The sequence below is a fragment of the Taurulus bubalis genome (assembly GCF_910589615.1).
Source record: "Taurulus bubalis genome assembly, chromosome: 2".
Classification (NCBI taxonomy): Eukaryota; Metazoa; Chordata; class Actinopteri; order Perciformes; family Cottidae; genus Taurulus; species Taurulus bubalis.
In genome coordinates, this window is record NC_136590.1 from 2,763,177 (window position 1) to 2,786,637 (window position 23,461).

Consider the following 23,461-nt stretch of genomic DNA (forward strand, 5'->3'; position numbering starts at 1 on the left):
TCTCTACATCTCTACATCTCTACATCTCTCTACATCTCTACATCTCTACATCTCTCTACATCTCTACATCTCTACATCTCTCTACATCTCTCTACATCTCTCTCTCTCTCTCTCTACATCTCTACATCTCCATCTCTCTACATCTCTCTCTCTCTACATCTCTACATCTCTACATCTCTCTCTCTCTACATCTCTACATCTCTCTCTCTCTCTCTCTACATCTCTACATCTCTACATCTCTCTCTCTACATCTCTACATCTCTACATCTCTCTCTCTCTACATCTCTACATCTCTACATCTCTCTCTCTCTACATCTCTACATCTCTACATCTCTCTCTCTCTCTCTCTACATCTCTACATCTCTACATCTCTCTCTCTCTACATCTCTACATCTCTATCTCTCTCTACATCTCTACATCTCTACATCTCTCTCTCTCCACATCTCTACATCTCTACATCTCCATCTCTCTACATCTCTCTCTCTCTCTCTACATCTCTACATCTCTATCTCTCTCTACATCTCTACATCTCTCTCTCTCTACATCTCTACATCTCTACATCTCTTTACATCTCTACATCTCTACATCTCTCTCTCTCTCTCTCTACATCTCTACATCTCTCTACATCTCTACATCTCTATCTCTCTCTACATCTCTACATCTCTCTCTCTCTACATCTCTCTCTCTCTCTACATCTCTACATCTCTACATCTCTTTACATCTCTACATCTCTACATCTCTCTCTCTCTCTCTCTACATCTCTACATCTCTCTACATCTCTGCATCTCTATCTCTCTCTACATCTCTACATCTCTCTCTCTCTACATCTCTCTCTCTACATCTCTCTCTCTCTACATCTCTCTCTCTCTACATCTCTACATCTCTCTACATCTCTACATCTCTCTCTCTCTACATCTCTACATCTCTCTCTCTCTACATCTCTACATCTCTCTCTCTACATCTCTACATCTCTCTCTCTCTACATCTCTACATCTCTACATCTCTCTCTCTCTACATCTCTACATCTCTCTCTCTCTACATCTCTACATCTCTACATCTCTACATCTCTCTCTCTCTACATCTCTACATCTCTCTCTCTCTACATCTCACACACACAAATGCACACACACACACACACACACACACGCGCACGCACACACACACACACACACACATATGCACACACACTCGCACTAGCACACACACACACGCACACAGGCGCACACACACACGCAATAGCACACACATACACACGCACACATGCACACACACGCCCACACACACATGCACACACACGCCCACACACACATGCACACACACGCCCACACATACACACGCACACAAGCACACACACACACACACACACACATGCACGCGCACAGAAACAAACACTGTGTGTGTGTGTGTGTGTGCCGTGTTTCTGATGACAGTGCAGCAGCAGCACCAGATGTTGACGGTATTTCGTATCACATGAGTGTCTCTGTCTCGAGGCCGAGCTGTGGTCACTGACGGGCCGGATGAAATATCATTTTGCTTTAATAGCAGTTTCATTATCTCACGTCACTGTGATTGCAGATGCATCATCAACGGTGATCAGAGGCTCTCTGGAGGCTTTTGGATTTCCATCCAGACCAATAGGGGCGCAATGAAACAGAAGTTTCTCAAATGTTTTCAGCGTGTTGTAGTTTCACATCCTCGGCATGTGGAATAGTAAATAGGTCATGAAAACATCCACACACACAAAATACAATAAACAAAACACACTTCATGGAGAAATCCTGAAATGCAAAGAGGAACATCTCCGGATCTCCTTCAGGGGATGTTGTTGTCTCAGATAGAGATAGATAGATATCGTTTCATCTCAAATAAGTGTGGGTCCGCTTGCGTAATGGATATTACCCATCATGCATTGTGATCCGGCTGACACAACGTGTTGACGAATCGATGAGTTGCTTGACAGACAATTAATTAACGTTTTTTGTTTTTTTTTCAAATTGATGAGGTGTTTGTTTGTGGAGCGTTTCCCGTGACGACGCTCCGTTGCTTTGCTGTAAACGGAGCTGTCATCATCCAGACATGTAACACACACGCAGTGGCCAGTTTGTTAGGTACACCCAGATACAACTGATGGCGCCTGATTCATTTTGGAGGATGCAGTTTGCAGCGCTGGTTGAATAGGTTGAGTTCAGGTCCCGTCTTGTCAAATGCATGTCTGTCTATGACAAAAACATAATTTTTTAATAATGCATTTCATTGTTACAGTTGATGTAGGATCCTCATGAGCCTGTTCTTTCAGAGTAAATGACGTGGTCTGTGCATTCTGTGAGGATGCATCGCACACGGCAGCGTTGTTAACGGCACTGCCTCACTGCAGCTCACAGGGAACAGCTTCCTCCGTCTGAAGCGTGCACATGAATCAGTGCTGGGCTGGGACGTGTGAATCCGCTCTGTTCCCCTCTCTCCCGGTGTGGCTCCTTCCAAACGGCCTGAGTTGACTGTTAAAGTGTGTTTGATGGCTAACGTTTGTTTCTCCTTCTCTTTGTTCTCTGCTTGTCTAACAGGGCGGCACTAAAGTCCCTTCTCTCCGACCAGTTGGCTGTACATGGAGACCCCCAGCTGGGCAGGTCAGTGTGTGTGTGTGTGCGCGCCTGCATGTGTGTGCGTATGTGTGTGTGTGTGTTTGTGCACCTCTCTATTTGCTGCATACGATCACACGACAGGACAGCATCTGTACGCTCCCACATCCAGTGGGGTTACTGGTACGTGTGCTCAGACATCTACAGCACAGGTGTGTGTATGTGCGCGTATGTGTGTGTGTGTGTGTGTGTGTGTGTGTGTGTGTTCAGTGGGCTGTCTTTGTGAGTGTGCGCACAGAGGGAGAATGTGCTGACTGCAGTGCTTTGGTTCTGGGCATGCCCATTAGAAGTGGCTATAAATCCTGAGCGCAGTGCTCTCACTGTGTCAGCAGTCCAGCCAATGAATGGATATTAAACGCCACAAAAAAGCCTCTTTAATTCTGCCTGCCTCTGCCACGCCGCTGCACTCTATCTATCTATCTATCTATCTATCTATCTATCTATCTATCTATCTATCTATCTATCTGTGCATCTTCCTCCTCTTTTCTTTTCTCTTCCTCCCCTCTTGGCTCCTCCCCCTCTCACCCTTCCTCTGTAATAATGAAATAAAAGAAGAAAGGGGTCCTTCGGCCCCTGCAGGTCTGCTGGGGTGAAAACATCCACAGTTAAGACCCCGGTATCTATTATTCAGCACCAGCATCGATGGAATATTATTTACAGCTAGTCATATTGGCCTTTTTATCTGAAGTGGAGGCCTGTGGATGCTCCCTCTCACTGTGTTTATGTCATAGATCAGAAGACGGTTGCATTGAGAAAAGGCGACGCGGTGATTGAAAGGACGAGAGAATGATTTTGCAGATGAAGATGGAGACGACGTAGAAGCAGTTGTTAATCATCCAGAGACGAAAGCAGAGATAACCCAAGACCCAAACGTCTTCCGTCCAAATGTTAATTGTTTGGCTGAGCCCGAGCCGTGTGTTGGATGAACTGGGAGCTTTTGGATCTTAAACACAAAGTGTTTTGCCGTTATGTTTTCCCAGTTTCCGCTGCGTGATTTAGTGCGGACTCGTAAAGGCAGGCTGTAAACGCTCAGTCCTAATGTTACCCTGCGCACCGCCTGCAACTCAGCGCTCGCTTCCAAACCTCCGTGCAGCTTGATCATAAAAAATGTATTATTATTTCGATTAAATTTTGAGGTTCTGAAGCGTGACCCTGGCTGTAGGTGTGGCCATCTGTCCTACCGGCACATCAATACCAATCTAATAGCGGGAGGAAAGATCAATCACAACCAGCTTAGATATGTGGAAACATACACATATTCCATGAGGTTGCTCTGCAGCCTCTGCACCACTCCATCCTGCCGCCTCCAGCACACCGAGCCTCCGAGGGCTCGCCGTTGGTTCAGTGCTTTTTGGCTTCACCTGAACATGCCACACCGAGAAAAAAAAAAAAAAAAGGGAAGGATTTGGAAGCTGCATTTTGGATTTATCTGGCTCTACTTACATGTATTAAATCCTTATCAGAAGAGACATGTGAGAGGAAACACCACTGCACACTTCTGAAACATTTGATAGTCGAAGTTTAATCAACGTATGCCGTGGAGGAGTGACAGGAATTTATAGTACACGTAATAAGACGGGGTGCACGCACACACACACACACACACACACACAAGCAGTTCCTCCTCCCTCTTCATAATATCAATTACAGCCTGGCCTGGTTTCGCCTGTATCAGTGTTCGTCAACAGGCCTCCGGGCCCAATCAAGGCTCTGCGGCCCAATCACACTGACGTGGCAGCTAATTGGAAAGTTGCGCGAGGATCTTTGTCGGAGAGAGTTGCGGCTCCTTTGAAGCTTCACGATGAGATGTGTGTTGATAACGCGCTACAAGAGCTGTTTGGGGAACAATTGGTATACCGATATATACGGGGTCGATATTGGCCTTGTATTGAACGCCGGTATCATCTAGTTATCGTTCATTGTTGTTTTATTACAGCCTGGGTTTGATTTTATCATAGATGGTGCATCATTTCTTTCTGTTTTAGATTTGAGAACATTTCCCCACCCCTTTGGCATGGAGGTCACATGTGTAGAAAGGGGGCGTGGCAGGGAGAGAGGCCGCCAACAAGAAGGTGCATGACTTCTAAACGGATTCACAAACCGACAAACCCAACAAAAACCCTTCAGACAGGTTTGAATCAAGTCCAGATACACCAAATGAACTAAAGCTATCTCTGTAAGCATTGAATGATGAACGGAACTCTATCATCAACGTAGAGCCTCGCTAACGTTAGCTAGCAGGTTGAAGTACTGTTGGAGCAGCACTCCATGACATCCTTGCAGGGTTCTTACGGTCATGGAGAACCTGGAGAAGTCATGGCATTTTAAAATGGTTATTTCCATGCCTGGAAAAGTCCTTGAAAAAAAAAATCCCCAAAGTTTTGTAAAAGTCATGTAAATGTGTTATATTCATGTGTTCATGTCGTTCAGCAATCCACAGCTTCAATAACTGCTGTCACTGTATCCTGCTTGTATGTTCAAAGTCCAGAGGTTAATGCGTACATGGAATGGAAAACAGCTCTGGTCACTGATAAAAAACAGAGTAATAGTTTCCTCCTCCTCCCCTGTTGAGTCACTGTGTAGCCTTTCTATCTCACACCTTCAGCTTTGGGGTGAGTACATCTCTAGGGCTTCATGACATTGTTCCTCTCAGAATTATTCAATTAATGTTACGGCCTTTTGCTGCCCAGAGGTTAATGAAAGCTCTTGTTGTGCCTCGTGTGGGAACATTAATCTCACTCCTACACTATCATTTTACATTTGTCACATATTTGCCATCAGTAGCAGATGTAACAGTTATTTTCAGGGGAACCCTCAGCATCAGCCTGGACCCATGTTCAATTCTGTCTACAACCTTTTGAAATATTTTGCAACATAGGGAACATAGGGCCGAGGGAACATAGGGCAGAGGGAACATAGGGCCGAGGGATCATAGGGCAGAGGGAACATAGGGCAGAGGGAACATAGGGCAGAGGCAACATAGGGCCAAGGAAACATAGGACCGAGGGAACATAGGGCAGAGGGAACATAGGGCCGAGGCATCATATGGTCGAGGGAACATAGGGCAGAGGGAACATAGGGAAGAGGGAACATAGGTTCGAGGCATCATATGGCCGAGGGAACATAGGGCCGAGGGAACATAGGGAAGAGGGAACATAGGATAGAGGGAACATAGGGCAGAGGGAACATAGGGCCGAGGCAGCATAGGGCCGAGGCAACATAGAGCCGAGGCAACATAGGACCAAGGCAGCATAGGGCCAAGGGAACATAGGGCCGAGGAAACATAGGGCAGAGGGAACATAGGGCCGAGGGAACATAGGGCAGAGGCAGCATAGGGCTGAAGGAATGGGGGGCACTGTGGTTCAGTGGGTCATCCTTTAATCAAAGGATCGGCGGTTTGATCCCCTGCTCTGCTAGTTCATGTCGATGTGTCCTTGTGCTAGACACTTACCCTGATTTGACCCTGCAGGCTGTTCATGCGGTGTGTGAATGGGTATGAACGTTAGATAGTCTTGATGGGCAGGTGGCACCTTGCATGGTAGCTCCTCCCATCAGTGTACAAATGGATGTGAATGGGTGAATGATGTCATGGAGTGTTAATGTGCTTTGAGTGGTCGGATGACGAGAAAAGCGCTATACAAGTACAGCCCGTGTACCATTACTATAGGGATGAAAGAACATAGGGCTAAAGGAACATAGGGCTTCAGGTCCAAAGGACGGAAGTAAAATGGAGCTTAGAGAACATAGGGTTGAAGGGACATAAGGCTGAAGGACCAAAGGCCTGAAGGAACATAAAGATGAGAGAACATATGGTTGAAGGAACATAAAGATGAGAGAACATAGGGTTGAAGGGACATAAAGATGAGAGAACATATGGTTGAAGGAACATAAAGATGAGAGAACATAGGGTTGAAGGAACATAAAGATGAGAGAACATAGGGTTGAAGGAACATAAAGATGAGAGAACATAGGGTTGAAGGGACATAAAGATGAGAGAACATAGGGTTGAAGGAACATAAAGATGAGAGAACATATGGTTGAAGGGACATGAAGATGAGAGAACATAGGGCTGAAGGGACATAAAGATGAGAGAACATAGGGCTGAGGGTACTTAAGGCTGAGGGAACAAAGGGCAGAAGGACTGAGGGAGATTATGGTTGAGGCATTATAGATAAATAACTGTAAGATAAACATGGGCTGAGGCGAGACAGTGTCTCGATCCAAACAGAGAGACATTCAGCACAATGAGCATTGACTGATCTCTGAACAAACAAACTAATATCAAACTCTACCTGTGACACGGATGGCCTCGGGCTGATTGAACCATGCTGATTGGTGGAATTCGACCCCAGAGTCATTTGTTAATGTTAGTGAAGCTGGATGAGTTTGTTCCCTCCTCATTAAAAATTAAAGCGTGTCCTTAATGGTGATGGCACATAAAGCAACCGGCGAGCTGTTAAAGCCACCCTCACATTATTAACACAGATAAACACGAGCATCTGGGCTAAAGAGGAAAGATCTCTGTGGCGGGGAAATAACAGACACACACGTCTTCAGTTCGGTCCCACATGGGATGCGTCTGCACATGCTCAGAAAGGGGTGAAAAAGGCCCAACGGACACAAACAGTGATCAGTGTGGATGAATGGGCTTCCGGGGTGAAGACACAAACACACAGACAAGAGAGGGCTCAGGAGTGTAAATGATGAAGGTTCTCTTTGTATTTGTTAAAGTGATGTCCAGTGTCTCTGAGCTGCTTTTAACACTCCCAGAAAGGCCATTACAATTAAAGGAGCGCTGGCCAGAGCGAAGGCAAATGGAGAAGAGTGTGATGAGGGTAAAAGAGGGATGTCAGCACAAAGAGTGGCAGAGATGCTTTTAGCCTCCCTCCACAGGAGTAATGTCCAATTACTGCCCCGTTTGAGGCCGCCGCCTCACACTGTCATCACCACACAAGCACCAGGTTATAGCCCTCTGCAATAGGCCGCTTGTCAGCTACCATGGATCACAATCAGCCAGCGAGTCCTCTGGGCCATCCGGAGAAGACGGGCGTTTCACATTGAATATTCATGTTGTTTTACTGGTCATAATAGGCTGGAGGACCCTCCATGCCTTCAGCAGCGCGGTCAGACAGGCTCAGGCATGTTTTCTCCACGCTCCGTGTCGTTTTCCTTGTGAACGCTTCACTCCTGTATTTGTCTCTCCAGAGTTTACAGGCGTTAAAAGAATGAGTGTGTGGATGTGTTGCTGTTGCATCTCCTCTGACTCTGACCAGCAGGTGGTACCAGATGTTTAACTTTCCCGTCTTTGTCCCTTTTTCCTCTCTGTCGTTGCGCCGCTCTCTCACACTTTTAAAGCGTATAATAATGTCGCAAAATTGTTGAAAAATGCGGCGTTGAGACATGTAGGAGCAGTGAGTCTGCTGAGTGAGAGGACGACGCACTGCCTCTCTGTTCGGATTCTGCAGCTCGCCGTTGTCTCTGTGCCTCCAGGTCCTCTTTGGTCAGTGATCGAGAGGAAGAATCAGAGAAAAAGATCAACAAAGAACATAGTTTGCACAATGTGTTTATCTGCCAGAGTTGGTTTATTTCATTTAAAAAAATATTTGTTTTAATTGATCTCAAATTGAGAAAAAAAAGCAGTAGCTGTGTGTGTGTGTGTGTGTGTGCGTATGTGTGTGTGTGTGTGTGTGTAATATCAATGTTTGGTGGATTGTTTATCCCTCGTAATCAGTCATCTTTTTTGGATTCCTTTTGTAGCTTCAAGAAACATATTTATTTTGCCATCTTTGCCATCTTGCTTTTCATTTTGTACGTTTTAGTGGAGCTCTTGGGATGCTGTGACATCACTGGAATGCATATTCCAGCATGGTAGCGTCACAATTGTTCAGTCAAACACGTTATTTCATTTCTTTTCTTCTTCTTTTTTCTACAAATACCCAGTTCATCCTGTTCCTCTAAACCACGACTAAATCTCCATCGTCATCGTGCACTTCACAGGAAAAGCTGTGCGGGTCGGAGGGCGACGATCAGCGCCGCAGGTCAAGGGTCAATGTTGCCTGTTATAACCCTGAGATTTTTAATTTCACAATAAAAAAGTAATTGCCCCTCATGGGACCCGGTAGTTTGCAGCATTGAACCTTTACAAAAGGGAGTGTGCATTAGTGCACGGGTTAAACAATGGGATGCATTCCATTAAAGTGTCGCATGCTCCTCTTTGTAAAACCAGAAACTCAAAACAGAAGACACGTTTTTTTGTATTGTGTTGTTATCGTTATCTTGATATTGCGATGCACAATTTCGCCGATTTATTTGTCCCAGATCTGATATACTTGAAGGAATAAATACACAAAATCAAGCCATCAGTCATTTGCCAGCATGCGGGCCTCCTCGCATTACATTTCTCACTTCATTATGCACTGACACACACTCACTCCAACCCGCATGCGAACATGCAGCTCCAGTCCATGGCAGCAACATGCTGAGGCTGCTCGTTAGAGCCAGCTCTCACCTGTTTAATGACGAGCAGCAGGATGGGGTCATAAATGTGTGTGTGTGTGTGTGTGTGTGTGTGTGTGTGGGGGGGGGGGGTCCATTTACCTTCATGCATACAAGCACCCACACCTACAATTGTGCTGACCGTCTAATCATTAAATGAGTGAAAGGGCATGTTTGCAAGCACCGTCATTTCATGATGACACACACACACACACACACACACATTATAACATTAGTAGCATTATCAACATTTGCATTAACTTCAAAGATTATTACAATGGAAATGTTCAACAGCTGCTGTCACCCCCCCCCCCCCCCCTCCCTCCCTCTAAAACTTGTTCTTTCCCAACCTCCCTTTCTCTCTCTCTCTTCCTCCTATGTCTCTCTCTCTTTTTATTCTCTCATTCATCATGTTGACAACAGCACGGGTACTTTTGTGAAATGGAGAAAAATGTTTAAGTCAGCTTTTCTCTGTGTCTCTCTCTCTCTCTCTCTCTCCCTCCCTTATCCCTCTTGGCCATCTATATATGTGTATGCTGCGGCACGCGTGTGTGTGTGTACGGACGTGCATGTGTGTGTGTGAGGAGGGCAGACGGGAATAATTTCTGCTCTGTGGAAAGCACTTTACATATGAGGACTCGTATGGGATTTGGCTGCAGAGGCAGAGTTGCCAGTTATTAGTGAATTGACTCCCATTTGTTGCCTTAAACTTCATCTATAGCTTCCTACAGAAGCAATTTTACCTCGGCTGTCATTCCACAACTCATATCACAGAGAAAAAACACAAGACGGCAGGACGTTAAAAAACCCTTTGTCACACACACACACACACACACACACACCTACACACAGTGCTATACAAATAACAAAAATTGTGTTCTTCATCTCCCAATATGTCACATCCACTTAGCCAAGATTTGGTGTGAAAGCAGCTCCTGTCTTTGGGGACGACGTGTGTGTGTGTGTGTGTGTGTGTGTGTGTGTGTGTGTGTGTGTGTGTGTGTGTGTGTGTGTGTGTGTGTGTGTGTGTGTGTGTGTGTGCGTGTTTAATGCCCTGTATTTCATTTAGGTGCCGATATTGCTATTTCCTACCTCTCTGATACCAATAAGGGAAATACAACCTCTGCTTAAAATAAAGCACTGCTCTCCATTCAGTGTGTTTGTGTGTGTGTGTGTGTGTGTGTGTGTGTGTGTGTGTGTGTGTGTGTGTGTTCACGTACATGCATACTCAAACATGCATTCCTGAGAGAGCACATGTTATAATATGACTTTAATCAAAATAGCATCTTCTATCTCATAAGTGCAGAGCTTCAGTGGAGGCGTCCAGGAGGTCGTCTCTGATTGGCTGAGATCTAACAGGGGTTGTCATTAATGGGACGCCCTCTATTAGCTCTTGATCCGGGGCGGCGATGAGCGGCGTCACTCGGTGTTTGTGGGGTTCTGTACGTTCCTCGCACGTTAAATCATGTCGGCATGTTCTCCTGAAATGCTGTCCTTTAATAATGCCGGTTAGTTTGATTCATGAGCATGAAACGCTTGATTCAGAGCAAAATTTGTTTATATAAATTGAAAACGGAAATAAGGCAAAGTTATCTCACAGCTCGTGGTAATGTGAAATATGACTCTTATCAGTCAGGAGCAAGGGCAGTCCTGTGACATTGGTGCAGAGGTTTAAAAGGCAATCAAAAGCATCATATTTATGTAATTTCAATAGTTAGCTTTGAAACATGCTGGATTTTGGATTTTATCACAGCAAAAAAACTAAAAAAATCGACGTTCCTGCAGGACCTTGGAGAGTCTTGGGAGGGAGGTGAGCTGAATCCAGTGAGGACGCCACCGAGCAACACACACACACACACACACACACACACACACACACACACACACACACACACACACGTTGGATACCTCGAGCATTCGCGTCACACGGCCTTTCCAAGTGGAACCGATTGTTACCGTACTACGCCTGTACTCTGTAAAATATAAGCAGTGTGTGTGTGTGTGTGTGTGTGTGTGTAGATTACCCCTGATTAGGCCTTCCGTCTCCTCCCCAGACATGTTGATAAGGCTTTGTTGGGACTCACTAATCTTCATTAAAGATTGAAGTGAAGTTGGAGGAAAAACTTAGTGGAGGGAAGACAACAATTACATTTTAACCCCGTGAGATAAGGCCCTATCTGAGCCTCCCACCTTTCCGGCGCCGCTCTGGGCCACTGGGCCGGCGTGCAAGGGTGCAGCCGGTGGGGAGGGAATGTGGGAGGCGGGTTGGAATGGATCGCCTCGTATTTCTGACGGCCCGATAGCGCCATGCCAGTGCGTCACCTTTCTAATGACGCCTCGTCCACTGGCTGCGTGTGGACGTCCCCGTGTTGCCGGGCGGGAGGAGGGCGCTTCAATAAATGTCAGGCCGGATCCTTATCCACGCCAGCGTGGTTCTGCTGCTTCATCACTTACACTGTTGCCTCGACTGTACTCTGCTGCAGTGTGTGTGTTTTTTTTTATTTCCACCCCGTGTGCTCGGCTCTCCACCACTGTCGACACGAATGTCCACAAGCAATGATTTAGTCGTTCAGTTTAATTAAGATGACATCTTGGTAACTGCAAACGTGCAACAGATAACGTGCATGTGCTTCTTAATGTTTCGAGTAAACGACAAACTGACAAAGATCCGATGTTGTGCGGTTGAATTTGAAACCAGAGTTCTACAGCGGAGGTAATCCATGCGATGGAGTATAAGCGTGCGCCCTGCAGACTGTTGTTTCCTCTCCTCACCTCTACAGGTTAGTGTTTGACAGTGTGCACCAGAGGACGCACCGATTATGTTTCAACAACACAGGAGAACCCTGGATTTACATGTCAAGTCTGTTTGTGGACGTGAAGGCCTCGTAGTTTGATGCCCCCGACAAAGCAAACAGTCTTTTCCCAATGGAAACTCAGTCTGCTTTAACCCTAGAACACTAACATCTTTAACCCTAGAACACTAACCATTAACCCTAGAACACTAACATCTTTAACCCTAGAACACTAACCATTAACCCTAGAACACTAACATCTTTAACCCTAGAACACTAACGTCTTTATCCCTAGAACACTAACATATTTAACCCTAGAACACTAACATCTTTAACCCTAGAACACTAACATATTTAACCCTAGAACACTAACATCTTTAACCCTAGAACACTAACCATTAACCCTAGAACACTAACGTCTTTATCCCTAGAACACTAACATATTTAACCCTAGAACACTAACATCTTTAACCCTAGAACACTAACATCTTTAACCCTAGAACACTAACATCTTTAACCCTAGAACACTAACATCTTTAACCCTAGAACACTAACATCTTTAACCCTAGAACACTAACATCTTTAACCCTAGAACACTAACATCTTTAACCCTAGAACACTAACATCTTTAACCCTAGAACACTAACATCTTTAACCCTAGAACACTAACCATTAACCCTAGAACACTAACATCTTTAACCCTAGAACACTAACATCTTTAACCCTAGAACACTAACATCTTTATCCCTAGAACACTAACGTCTTTAACCCTAGAACACTAACCATTAACCCTAGAACACTAACGTCTTTATCCCTAGAACACTAACATATTTAACCCTAGAACACTAACGTCTTTATCCCTAGAACACTAACATCTTTAACCCTAGAACACTAACATCTTTAACCCTAGAACACTAACATCTTTAACCCTAGAACACTAACATCTTTAACCCTAGAACACTAACATCTTTAACCCTAGAACACTAACATCTTTAACCCTAGAACACTAACATCTTTAACCCTAGAACACTAACATCTTTAACCCTAGAACACTAACCATTAACCCTAGAACACTAACATCTTTAACCCTAGAACACTAACATCTTTAACCCTAGAACACTAACATCTTTATCCCTAGAACACTAACGTCTTTAACCCTAGAACACTAGCATCTTTAACCCTAGAACACTAACCATTAACCCTAGAACACTAACATCTTTAACCCTAGAACACTAACATCTTTAACCCTAGAACACTAACATATTTAACCCTAGAACACTAACATATTTAACCCTAGAACACTAACATATTTAACCCTAGAACACTAACATCTTTAACCCTAGAACACTAACGTCTTTAACCCTAGAACACTAACATCTTTAACCCTAGAACACTAACGTCTTTAACCCTAGAACACTAACATATTTAACCCTAGAACACTAACCATTAACCCTAGAACACTAACATCTTTAACCCTAGAACACTAACGTCTTTAACCCTAGAACACTAACATCTTTAACCTAGAACACTAACATCTTTAACCCTAGAACACTAACGTCTTTAACCCTATAACACTAACATCTTTAACCCTAGAACACTAACATCTTTAACCCTAGAACACTAACATCTTTAACCCTAGAACACTAAGATATTTAACCCTAGAACACTAACATCTTTAACCCTAGAACACTAACATCTTTAACCCTAGAACACTAACATCTTTAACCCTAGAACACTAACATCTTTAACCCTAGAACACTAACATATTTAACCCTAGAACACTAACCATTAACCCTAGAACACTAACATCTTTAACCCTAGAACACTAACATCTTTAACCCTAGAACACTAACGTCTTTAACCCTAGAACACTAACATATTTAACCCTAGAACACTAACATCTTCAACCCTAGAACACTAACGTCTTTAACCCTAGAACACTAAGATATTTAACCCTAGAACACTAACATATTTAACCCTAGAACACTAACATCTTTAACCCTAGAACACTAACATCTTTAACCCTAGAACACTAACATCTTTAACCCTAGAACACTAACATCTTTAACCCTAGAACACTAATGTCTTTAACCCTAGAACACTAACCATTAACCCTAGAACACTAACATCTTTAACCCTAGAACACTAATGTCTTTAACCCTAGAACACTAACCATTAACCCTAGAACACTAACATCTTTAACCCTAGAACACTAACATATTTAACCCTAGAACACTAACATATTTAACCCTAGAACACTAACATCTTTAACCCTAGAACACTAACCATTAACCCTAGAACACTAACATCTTTAATCCTAGAACACAAACGTCTTTAACCCTAGAACACTAACATCTTTAACCCTAGAACACTAACCATTAACCCTAGAACACTAACATATTTAACCCTAGAACACTAACGTCTTTAACCCTAGAACACTAACATCTTTAATCCTAGAACACTAACATCTTTAACCCTAGAACACTAACATCTTTAACCCTAGAACACTAACATCTTTAACCCTAGACACTAACATATTTAACCCTAGAACACTAATGTCTTTAACCCTAGAACACTAACATCTTTAACCCTAGAACACTAGCCATTAACCCTAGAACACTAACATATTTAACCCTAGAACACTAACATCTTTAACCCTAGAACACTAATATCTTTAACCCTAGAACACTAACATATTTAACCCTAGAACACTAATATCTTTAACCCTAGAACACTAACATATTTAAACCTAGAACACAAACGTCTTTAACCCTAGAACACTAACCTTTAAACCTAGAACACTTATGTCTTTAACCCTAGAACACTAACATCTTTAACCCTAGAACACTAATGTCTTTAACCCTAGAACACTAACATCTTTAACCCTAGAACACAAACGTCTTTTACCCTAGAACACTAACGTATTTAATGTACTGAGAGCACCAGCAGTTACTTTGTGGTGGAAAGGGATCTGAGGGATCTTTAACTACAACGATCGTTGTTCTACTGGATACGCAACAGGTAGAGGTGCTGGATCGTTGATCCTCACCTCAACAGGCCTGTATCCTCTCCTGTCTACCTGTTTCAGGTCGGTCACAGCATCTGTCGGGCCCTCTGTGAATGTTCCGCGCTCCGTTAGCATTGAGCGCGTCAGCGGGTGGTTTCAGCACAATTAAAGAACTGCTTAATAAATAATAGCCAGCCCCCACCCACAACAAATCCATTATAATGGCAGACCATAGAGTTTCTCCTGTTTTTGCTCAATAATTGATGAAGACAAATTCCTCCAGGCGCTAATTAGATCAACAGGAAATTAGTATTTATTGGAATACGGGCCTTCGGAAAAGGTCATATTGAAAATTTGCTTCAACGTCTAGTCTTCCATGCAACACTTTCATGGTTACGCAAAAGGTTTTTAATGGAAAGTCTATTGCCCAATACGGTCAACAGTGTTCGAGCGCTGTGGAGGTGGAGAGGGGAGAGAGAGGGAGAGAGAGAGGGAGAGGGAGAGGGAGATGGAGAGAGATGTAATGGTGTTGGATGTACTCGGGAAAAGGCCAGCCCTTTCTATCTCTCTCTCTCTCTCTCTCTCGCTCTCTCTCTCTCATTGGTTTCCCCACTGTCCTCTGCTCCTTTCTTCTCCTCTCCACAAGAACCACAGTGATAAAATTAAGTATTGGACTATAGTGGACTTGGAAAAGCCACGTTTTTTTGCTAACTCAAATTACAGTGCAGGGAAAAGAAAAAGAAGAAAAAAGAGATCAAACTACAACGCCATCATTCCGGTACGGAGTCTATCAGAAGAGGCAAAGACTGGTCAGACCCGGACACACAGTAAGCAGCATTTAAACAGTGTGTGAATGTAAACCAAGGAAACAAGCACAAAACCATACAGCATAATGTAGACAGACGTTAAGAGCCAGACCCCTTCTCTCATGTCCATCTAGCAGTGGATCTCAAACTTGTTTTTCTTTATTTTTGAAAGGCACTGCTTCCTAATATATATATATATATATATATATATATATATATATATATATATATATATATATATATATATATATATATATGTATATATATATATATATATATATATATATATATATATATGTATACTTTTTATTTCAGTCTCCAAATGGTTGATGAAGGTGCACCACGAGGGTCCCTGCATGCAATAGATGCCATAGATGCCATAGAGACCATAGAGGCCATAGAGGCCATAGAGGCCACAGAGACCATAGAGGCCATACCATGGAGGCCACAGAGACCATAGAGGCCATATCGTAGAGGCCATAGAGGCCATAGAGTCCATAGAGGCTATAGAGACCATAGAGGCCATACCATAAAGGCCATAGAGGCCATACCATGGAGGCCACAGAGACCATAGAGGCCATAGAGGCCATAGAGTCCATAGAGGCTATAGAGGCCATAGAGGCCACAGGCAGGTCCGATGTAATGGTTGTCCAGGTGAAGGTGAAGGTGAAGGTAACGGAACACGGTAACTTTGAAGGTCTGACAAGAAGTGAGCTTCATAAAAACTGAACTCACATCATCAACAGAATGCAAAGAGGTCACAACGTTGGCGTTATGTCAAAGACGTCCATGTATCGTTTTGCAGAGGTATCCACTGTCATGCTAGCTAGCTCGCCCTGGACCCCAGCGGCGGGCGTCTGATCCCGGACCACCCGGTATACAGGTTAGTGGCATCGGCCGCTGTTCCTCCCAGCGCCGGGGTTGGCATTATAGGCTGATGCCGCATGTGAAGATTTTAAGATAGCAGTGTGGTTTCAACTGTCTCTCAGAGTCTCACTAGTTTGGTGTAATTCTGCGTATTCTTGCCCTGCTGTTAGTTGGTAGTTGGCTTGTTTTTATTCAGCTATTTTAGATAACTGATGCCTGTATCTTTAGCTTGTAAGGACCAGTAGAAGAGGTTATTTGGAGCATGGGGCTCTGGATTGCACGTGGCACCTTTAAGTCTCAGAGTTGAAGACCAAGGTCGAACCTCAGGCTATATTTCACTCCCTAAATCATCTGAAGCTGTTAACATAAAAGGATCCCTGGTCATATTGTTAGTCTAGATGCACCTTGCAGAGTACGTCTTGTGCCATCTGCCCTTCAAGACTCATTGATTCATAACTACACAGTCCCTCTAACTGCCATTTTCCATTAAAAAGTCTCATCTTGGCCTGAAAGTGTGATATGTTCTGAAATATCTTTTAAGTACATGATCTTCAGACATACTTTGCAACGACTTGGAAACACGATGTTTGTGTGAGTGTGTGTGTGTGTGTGTGTGTGTGTGTGTGTTTTCTTGTGTGCATACACTTCTATATGCAGGATGCTTTGTATGCTGCTGTATGAAAAACTTGTTTGGAGGTAGATGCCATATTCAGATATGAGTGTTTCCCCATGTGCGTGACACTGAACAGGACCACTCAGAGTGCTATCTCCTGCGTGACAGCTACAGATTTAACTCACGATTTCCACAGACATACTTTTGTCTGAAGGTACATCAGACCATCCTTATCAACACATTGTTTCTGGATGTAAATGATGATCTGGGCAACAGAACACGAGTACATCCAACAACGTTACCCCTCTCTCTCTCTCTCTCTCTCTCTCTCTCTCTCTCTCTCTCTCTCTCTTTGTGCCTGGATGCTAGAGAAAAGTACTGTATATTTGTGTCAGCGTGTATAACATTAGGGTTATTTGCAGACAAATGTGGCTATAATCGACCCTTTTATATGAAGTTGGGTTGGGAGTGAGAACTGGTTGACCCCCAATCCTCCACATCACACATCAAGCGGGGATCTTCCAAAGCAGTGGTCTTTTAAGTCTGACATTCTGAGCTACAGTGGTGGAACACAAAGAGCAAATCTCACATCGAACCTTGGAAGACCTCTACTTGACTTGTCCAACTCGAAGCATGAAGCATCATATTAGCTTCAGCTGAACTTCAGAATATCTCTCTGCACAGCACTCGGGAGCGTAGCCCCCCAAGAAGTGTTGAACTAACTTGACAGAGATCTGATGGATGTTTGTTCGCGGTCCTCGCATTGTCCCAGTGAGCGTTGAGCTGCCGTGCCAAACAGCAATTACTCATACAGCTTTCAGTCCTGCTTTAGTCTCTCCTTTAATCAGCAGCTTGCTAATTAGCTCTCAGTATGCTAATGCAGCCTGCGCCTTCTCACTCCCACTTGTTATGCTAACTTATTAGCCCGTATTAGCATCAGGGCTGATTAGCAGCAGCCCAGCCCCTGCGGAGCGGCCATGTCGGCTTCACTCTTTGCTTTATAAATGTGTAATACACACCTCAAAGGTATTCACCTTAATACCTGGCTCACTCGCACGAAGCAGTGTGGGCCGGTTTTACTTTGGAAAGGAAATCTGCTTGTGAGGAATGTTGTGTTTTTCATCTGGTCACATGGGACATACAAAGTTGTTCAGATCCCAGATTAAAGGTCAGGGGTAATCACCAAAGTCAGGAGGGCTCATCCTCTGTAAACCGCGAGTGTGCTTGCCAAATTCTCCGGCAATTCATCTAATAATTGTCATTTTTTTAGTCTGGAGCAGAGTGGTGGAGCGACAATGAGAGCTGAGTCACACTCCCCTCTGCGTCATCCTTCTCCTGCTGACAGTCAGTGCTGAAGCTTCATCAATGACTCCCAGTTCGACTCTAATATAACTACCGTAATAATTAATGCAAAAGATTCTGATGTGCTTGATAAAGCAGCGCGACTCATTCCCATTCAACCAGGAGACTGTTCACATCCTTTTTTAAACTAAGCTTCAACGGTGACTCATTTTTAGTTCATTCATTTTGTTACGTGAAGTACTGCACTTATGTCACGTCCAGTTACGTAACCTACGTATTGAATATTATTATAATATTGTGATATTTCACTGAAGCTAACCCAGTAGCGCTGTGTGGCACCAATGGTTGCCCAGTAGGTTTAAAAGGTGAGAGGCGAATAAGAACGGGTTACGTAATATGGGTCCAGATCATGAACTGATCATATACATGTTCTTGCTTAAGCATATTGTATTCATTAGAATTCAAATTGTAAGAATATTTGCATTCCAGGGGACTGAAAGGAACTGGCTGCATGGTGAGCACAAAAGAAAAAGCTAGAACATCATAGAAAACTGAACATTTTGATGAACAACTTATTAAGATATTAAGAGAAAAGAATGAGAAGATTGAAAAGGAAATGGAAAAAAGAATCAAGAAGCAATAAAAGATGTCCTGCTTCTGACTTACCCAAATATGTAAACACTGGGATTCACACAAATATGTATATTATATAATGTAGGTCACCAAAATGTTACTGTATCTTAGAAGCCACATGAACCTTGAATGCTTCTCTTTTTTCTTTTCTTTTAAAAGGGTGTTTTTTGCTCTTTGTTTGGATGATAAAAACTACAGGATCTACTCTGAATAATGATATGAAGAGTGCAGCACGTTGTCATAACCAGCCGATGCCCATGGGAAAGAAGGAAAAGAAGGGAAAGAAGGGAAAGAAGGGAAGAAAGAGAGACAGAATACTGAAGCGAGCCCTTCTGCCGCTCCGCCGTGTGATATAGTGAACATAAAACATGATGAAGCTGTGTGATAGGACAAGAGAGGCCAATCACTGAACAAGGCTTTGATGGGCTTATTATTCTAAATTTGATTTATGGTAATTGACCTCTAAGTGGAGCGGGTCATAATTAATGGTGAGGGGGAAAGGCCAGCTCTCTCTCTCTCTCTCTCTCTCTCTCTCTCTCTCTCTCTCTCTCTCTCTCTCTCTCTCTCTCTCTCTCATTGGTTTGTGTCCCCACTGTCCTCTGCTCTTTTCTTCCCCGCTCCACAAGAACCACAGTGAAAAGCTTCCCCCGACCCACTACACTGTTTGCTCTATTAAAATGCTGTGCCCTATGGCTTCTAATGTCATGAACTACATCACCATTTAACATCACCGTGTTTGAGAAGGTTCAGTTCACCACTGAGATCCATCAGCCTCCAGTCAAACAGAGTGTTTATCCCGAGCTGCTGTCAGAAAAACCGACTCCACCATCTTTAAATATCACAGATAGATATCATGGAGATGGTTGAGTCCTGTGACTTCAGCGAGAGCTTAGACAGATCAAACATATCCAGTTCCCCGTCAGATCAAAGGCCGTCTCGTGGCTATGAGTAAACCTGCAGAAATAAACAAAACGCCATCCTCCAGCCAGGAGTCCCAAAGATTTAATTGTCACGTAACTTGCGTAATTTATGGCACTTACATTGTTATTGCAATACAATATTAATCTATTCCTAAACCAAACCAAGTAGTTGTGTTGCCAAAGTCAAACCAAGTAGTTGTGTTGCCAAAGCCTAACCAAGTAGTTGTGTTGCCAAAGCCTAACCAAGTAGTTGTGTTGCCAAAGTCTAACCAAGTAGTTGTGTTGCCAAAGCCTAACCAAGTAGTTGTGTTGCCAAAGCCTAACCAAGTAGTTGTGTTGCCAAAGTCTAACCAAGTAGTTGTGTTGCCAAAGCCTAACCAAGTAGTTGTGTTGCCAAAGTCTAACCAAGTAGTTGTGTTGCCAAAGCCTAACCAAGTAGTTGTGTTGCCAAAACCTGACCAAGTAGTTGTGTTGCCAAAGCCTAACCAAGTAGTTGTGTTGCCAAAACCTGACCAAGTAGTTGTGTTGCCAAAGCCTAACCAAGTAGTTGTGTTGCCAAAGTCTAACCAAGTAGTTGTGTTGCCAAAGTCTAACCAAGTAGTTGTGTTGCCAAAGTCTAACCAAGTAGTTGTGTTGCCAAAGCCTAACCAAGTAGTTGTGTTGCCAAAGTCTAACCAAGTAGTTGTGTTGCCAAAGTCTAACCAAGTAGTTGTGTTGCCAAAGTCTAACCAAGTAGTTGTGTTGCCAAAGCCTAACCAAGTAGTTGTGTTGCCAAAGTCTAACCAAGTAGTTGTGTTGCCAAAGCCTAGGTAGTTGTTGCCAAAGCCTAACCAAGTAGTTGTGTTGCCAAAACCTGACCAAGTAGTTGTGTTGCCAAAGCCTAACTAGGTAGTTGTGTTGCCAAAGCCTAACCAAGTAGTTGTGTTGCCAAAGCCTAACCAGGTAGACGTAAAAGCCGGGTTACAAGCCTCTACTACCTTCGGTTGTTGTCCCCGCTGTAGCAAGCTGGCGCTGCTGCTAGCTCCCCGAGGAGAGCTAGCGGAAGTTAGCGGAATTTTGCGGAGAGCTAGCGGAAGTTAGCGGGACACCCACCTAACGTAGTAGCGGCTTGTAACGCGACTTTTATGGTAGTTGTGTTGCCAAAGGCTAACTAAGTAATTTTTTCCTAAACATAACCAAGTAGTTTACACTTTTTCCCGTGACCTAACAAAGTAGTTTTCTTGCCCTACCTAGCTGGGTAGCACTAGTTTCCTGTGAAGAATTGAAAAGACTATATGCATGTAACGAGGGGGAAATGGACACATTGCTGCTTATGTAGAAAAACACACACAAAATGAGGGGGAGTTTTCCGTATAGGACATCATACGTGTTGCATGAGGATATGTTGGCTTTATGGGGTTACGTTTAATGAAGTAAAACTGTTTATCTATATTTACTACGTTTCATCCCCTGGTTGTGCTGCTCCTGCTCTGCTGTGGTCCTGCCTTCCTGCTCAGCAGACTGCTTCTCCCATTGAGTCAGTGAATGGGAATGAGCTGGGCCCAATCTCTCCCTCTTCTTTTTATTTACCCTCCACCACCCCCTCCCCCCCTCCCATTCCCGCCGTCCCTCGCTCCTTCATTCCTTAGCTCACCCATTCATTTCGCGGCTCCTCGTCTTCTATTCCACCACGGCTTCATCCTCCCCTCTCTCATTTCCTAAAGCGGGCTCAAGGGTCGCCTCTCATCCCATCACACCCGCTCCTTCAGGTGGAGGAGAGAGTGATTAGGACGGGGACAGGAGAGGAGGAGGTCTGGGACAGAGATTGGTGGGCGAGAGAGAGAGGGGGAGAGAGAGAGATGAGCCTGGGATGGAGATGAGCTGCTCGTGCCTTTGCTTTGGATGGAGTAGCAGTGGAGAGCAGATGGAGACAATGGGAGAGGAGGGGGATTGAACACTGGATTGAATCTGCATGATGGATGTGCTCTGAATTTTTCCCTCCTCACCTCTTTTGTCTTCTCACCTCTCCTCTTTTTCTCCTCCTCTGCGTCACATTCTGCTCTCTTTTCTTTACTCCTGCCTCTCGCCATCCCTGTTCTGCTCTTTCGTTTTTGTTCTTCATCATTCCCCTCGTTTAGCTTATTTTAATTTATCTCCATCTCCCACCCCTCTCTCTCCGCATCTTTTCACCCTCTTCTCTTTTGTTCCTCTCTTCTTTTTACGTCTCCTCTTCCTCCTCTTCCTGAGTGTCTTCTCCTCCCTTCATTTGCAGTGTGTTATCCTCATTTCCCTCTCTTTCCAGACGTCCCGTCTCTTCTCCTCTCCCCCTGCTCGTTCTGTTCTTTCTTCTTATTTTTTATTTCAACGCTACCCTCTCTCTCTCTCTCTCTCTCTCTCTCTCTCTCTCTCTCATGACTCTGTCTGTGTCGGTGTCTCTCGGCCTCCCTGTGCTGGTGACAGTGTGACAGCTGCGTGCCGGCCTCATCTCACCCGGCCTTTGATCACTCTCGCAGCTCACCATGGTGGCTAATGAGGGGAGGCAGGAGAGCACCCTCCTCACACAGCGCCTCCTCACAGCACCTCCTCACACAGCACATTACTTTTCCAGGCCTGAACATTTTTTTATTCCGTGACTTTTCCAGGTTTTTCCATGACCCTAAGAACTAAAACATTAAAAAAAAAAATTAAAAAACGAAATAAGTGGAATTTTTTTAATTCCTGTCAGGATGGGAAAGCATTTAAAGTAAATTGACATTGTTATTGTATTAAATATTTCCCCTGATAGCTTGATGAGAACACCAGGAAAGTAAAGTTCATGGTAATGTGCTCGTCAACGTTATGACAGGTTCGGTGTTTGCATGTGGCCGTAGAGGGAATGGTCCAAATATGTCTTCCTCTAATAGATTTCATGTGCGTGGAAATGATGTGAACATTTAGGCCGTTAGACAAAATGATAAAAACCTTTGATGTGGACCATGAATATTCACAGCCATCATCATTTTGAAAGATAACTTTTCATGGACCAAATGAAGGGTTTTATTCTGACCTGACAGGAAAGATGATCACACATATATATATATATATATATATATATATATATATATATATATATATATATATATATATATATATATATATAAGACCCAGTGGTTTCACAAGGTTAGCCAAGATGAATCCAGCATTATACATGTTCAGGGTTCTTCTGGTCTTGGAAAACCTGTTAGAGTCATGTAAATGTGTTATATTAATGTGTTCATGACGTTCATTTACGCTGAGTTTGAAATAATGAATATGCTTTTAAAAGAAAGACGCTCAGAATATAAGCAGGCATACATACAGGCATCTATATAAATGTTTATTCTTTTAATCAAACTATTGTCTCATTCATTTGTGTCATTTAAGGTTTACTGT

The 23,461-nt window shown here is 43.7% G+C and overlaps 1 protein-coding gene across 1 annotated transcript in view; it reads left to right on the forward strand.

Annotated features, from left to right (window-relative positions):
- Nucleotides 1–2,584: 2,584 nt before the first annotated feature.
- The window catches only part of rbfox3a (RNA binding fox-1 homolog 3a), a gene marked incomplete at its 3' end in the record, with an annotated part of 258,770 nt that continues 237,893 nt past the window's right edge, over nt 2,585–23,461 (forward strand). The window contains exon 1 of the mRNA XM_079235870.1: nt 2,585–2,624. Within this exon, the coding sequence (XP_079091996.1) occupies nt 2,603–2,624 (22 nt within the window). The 5' untranslated portion in view covers nt 2,585–2,602. The remainder of the gene's footprint in view (nt 2,625–23,461) is intronic.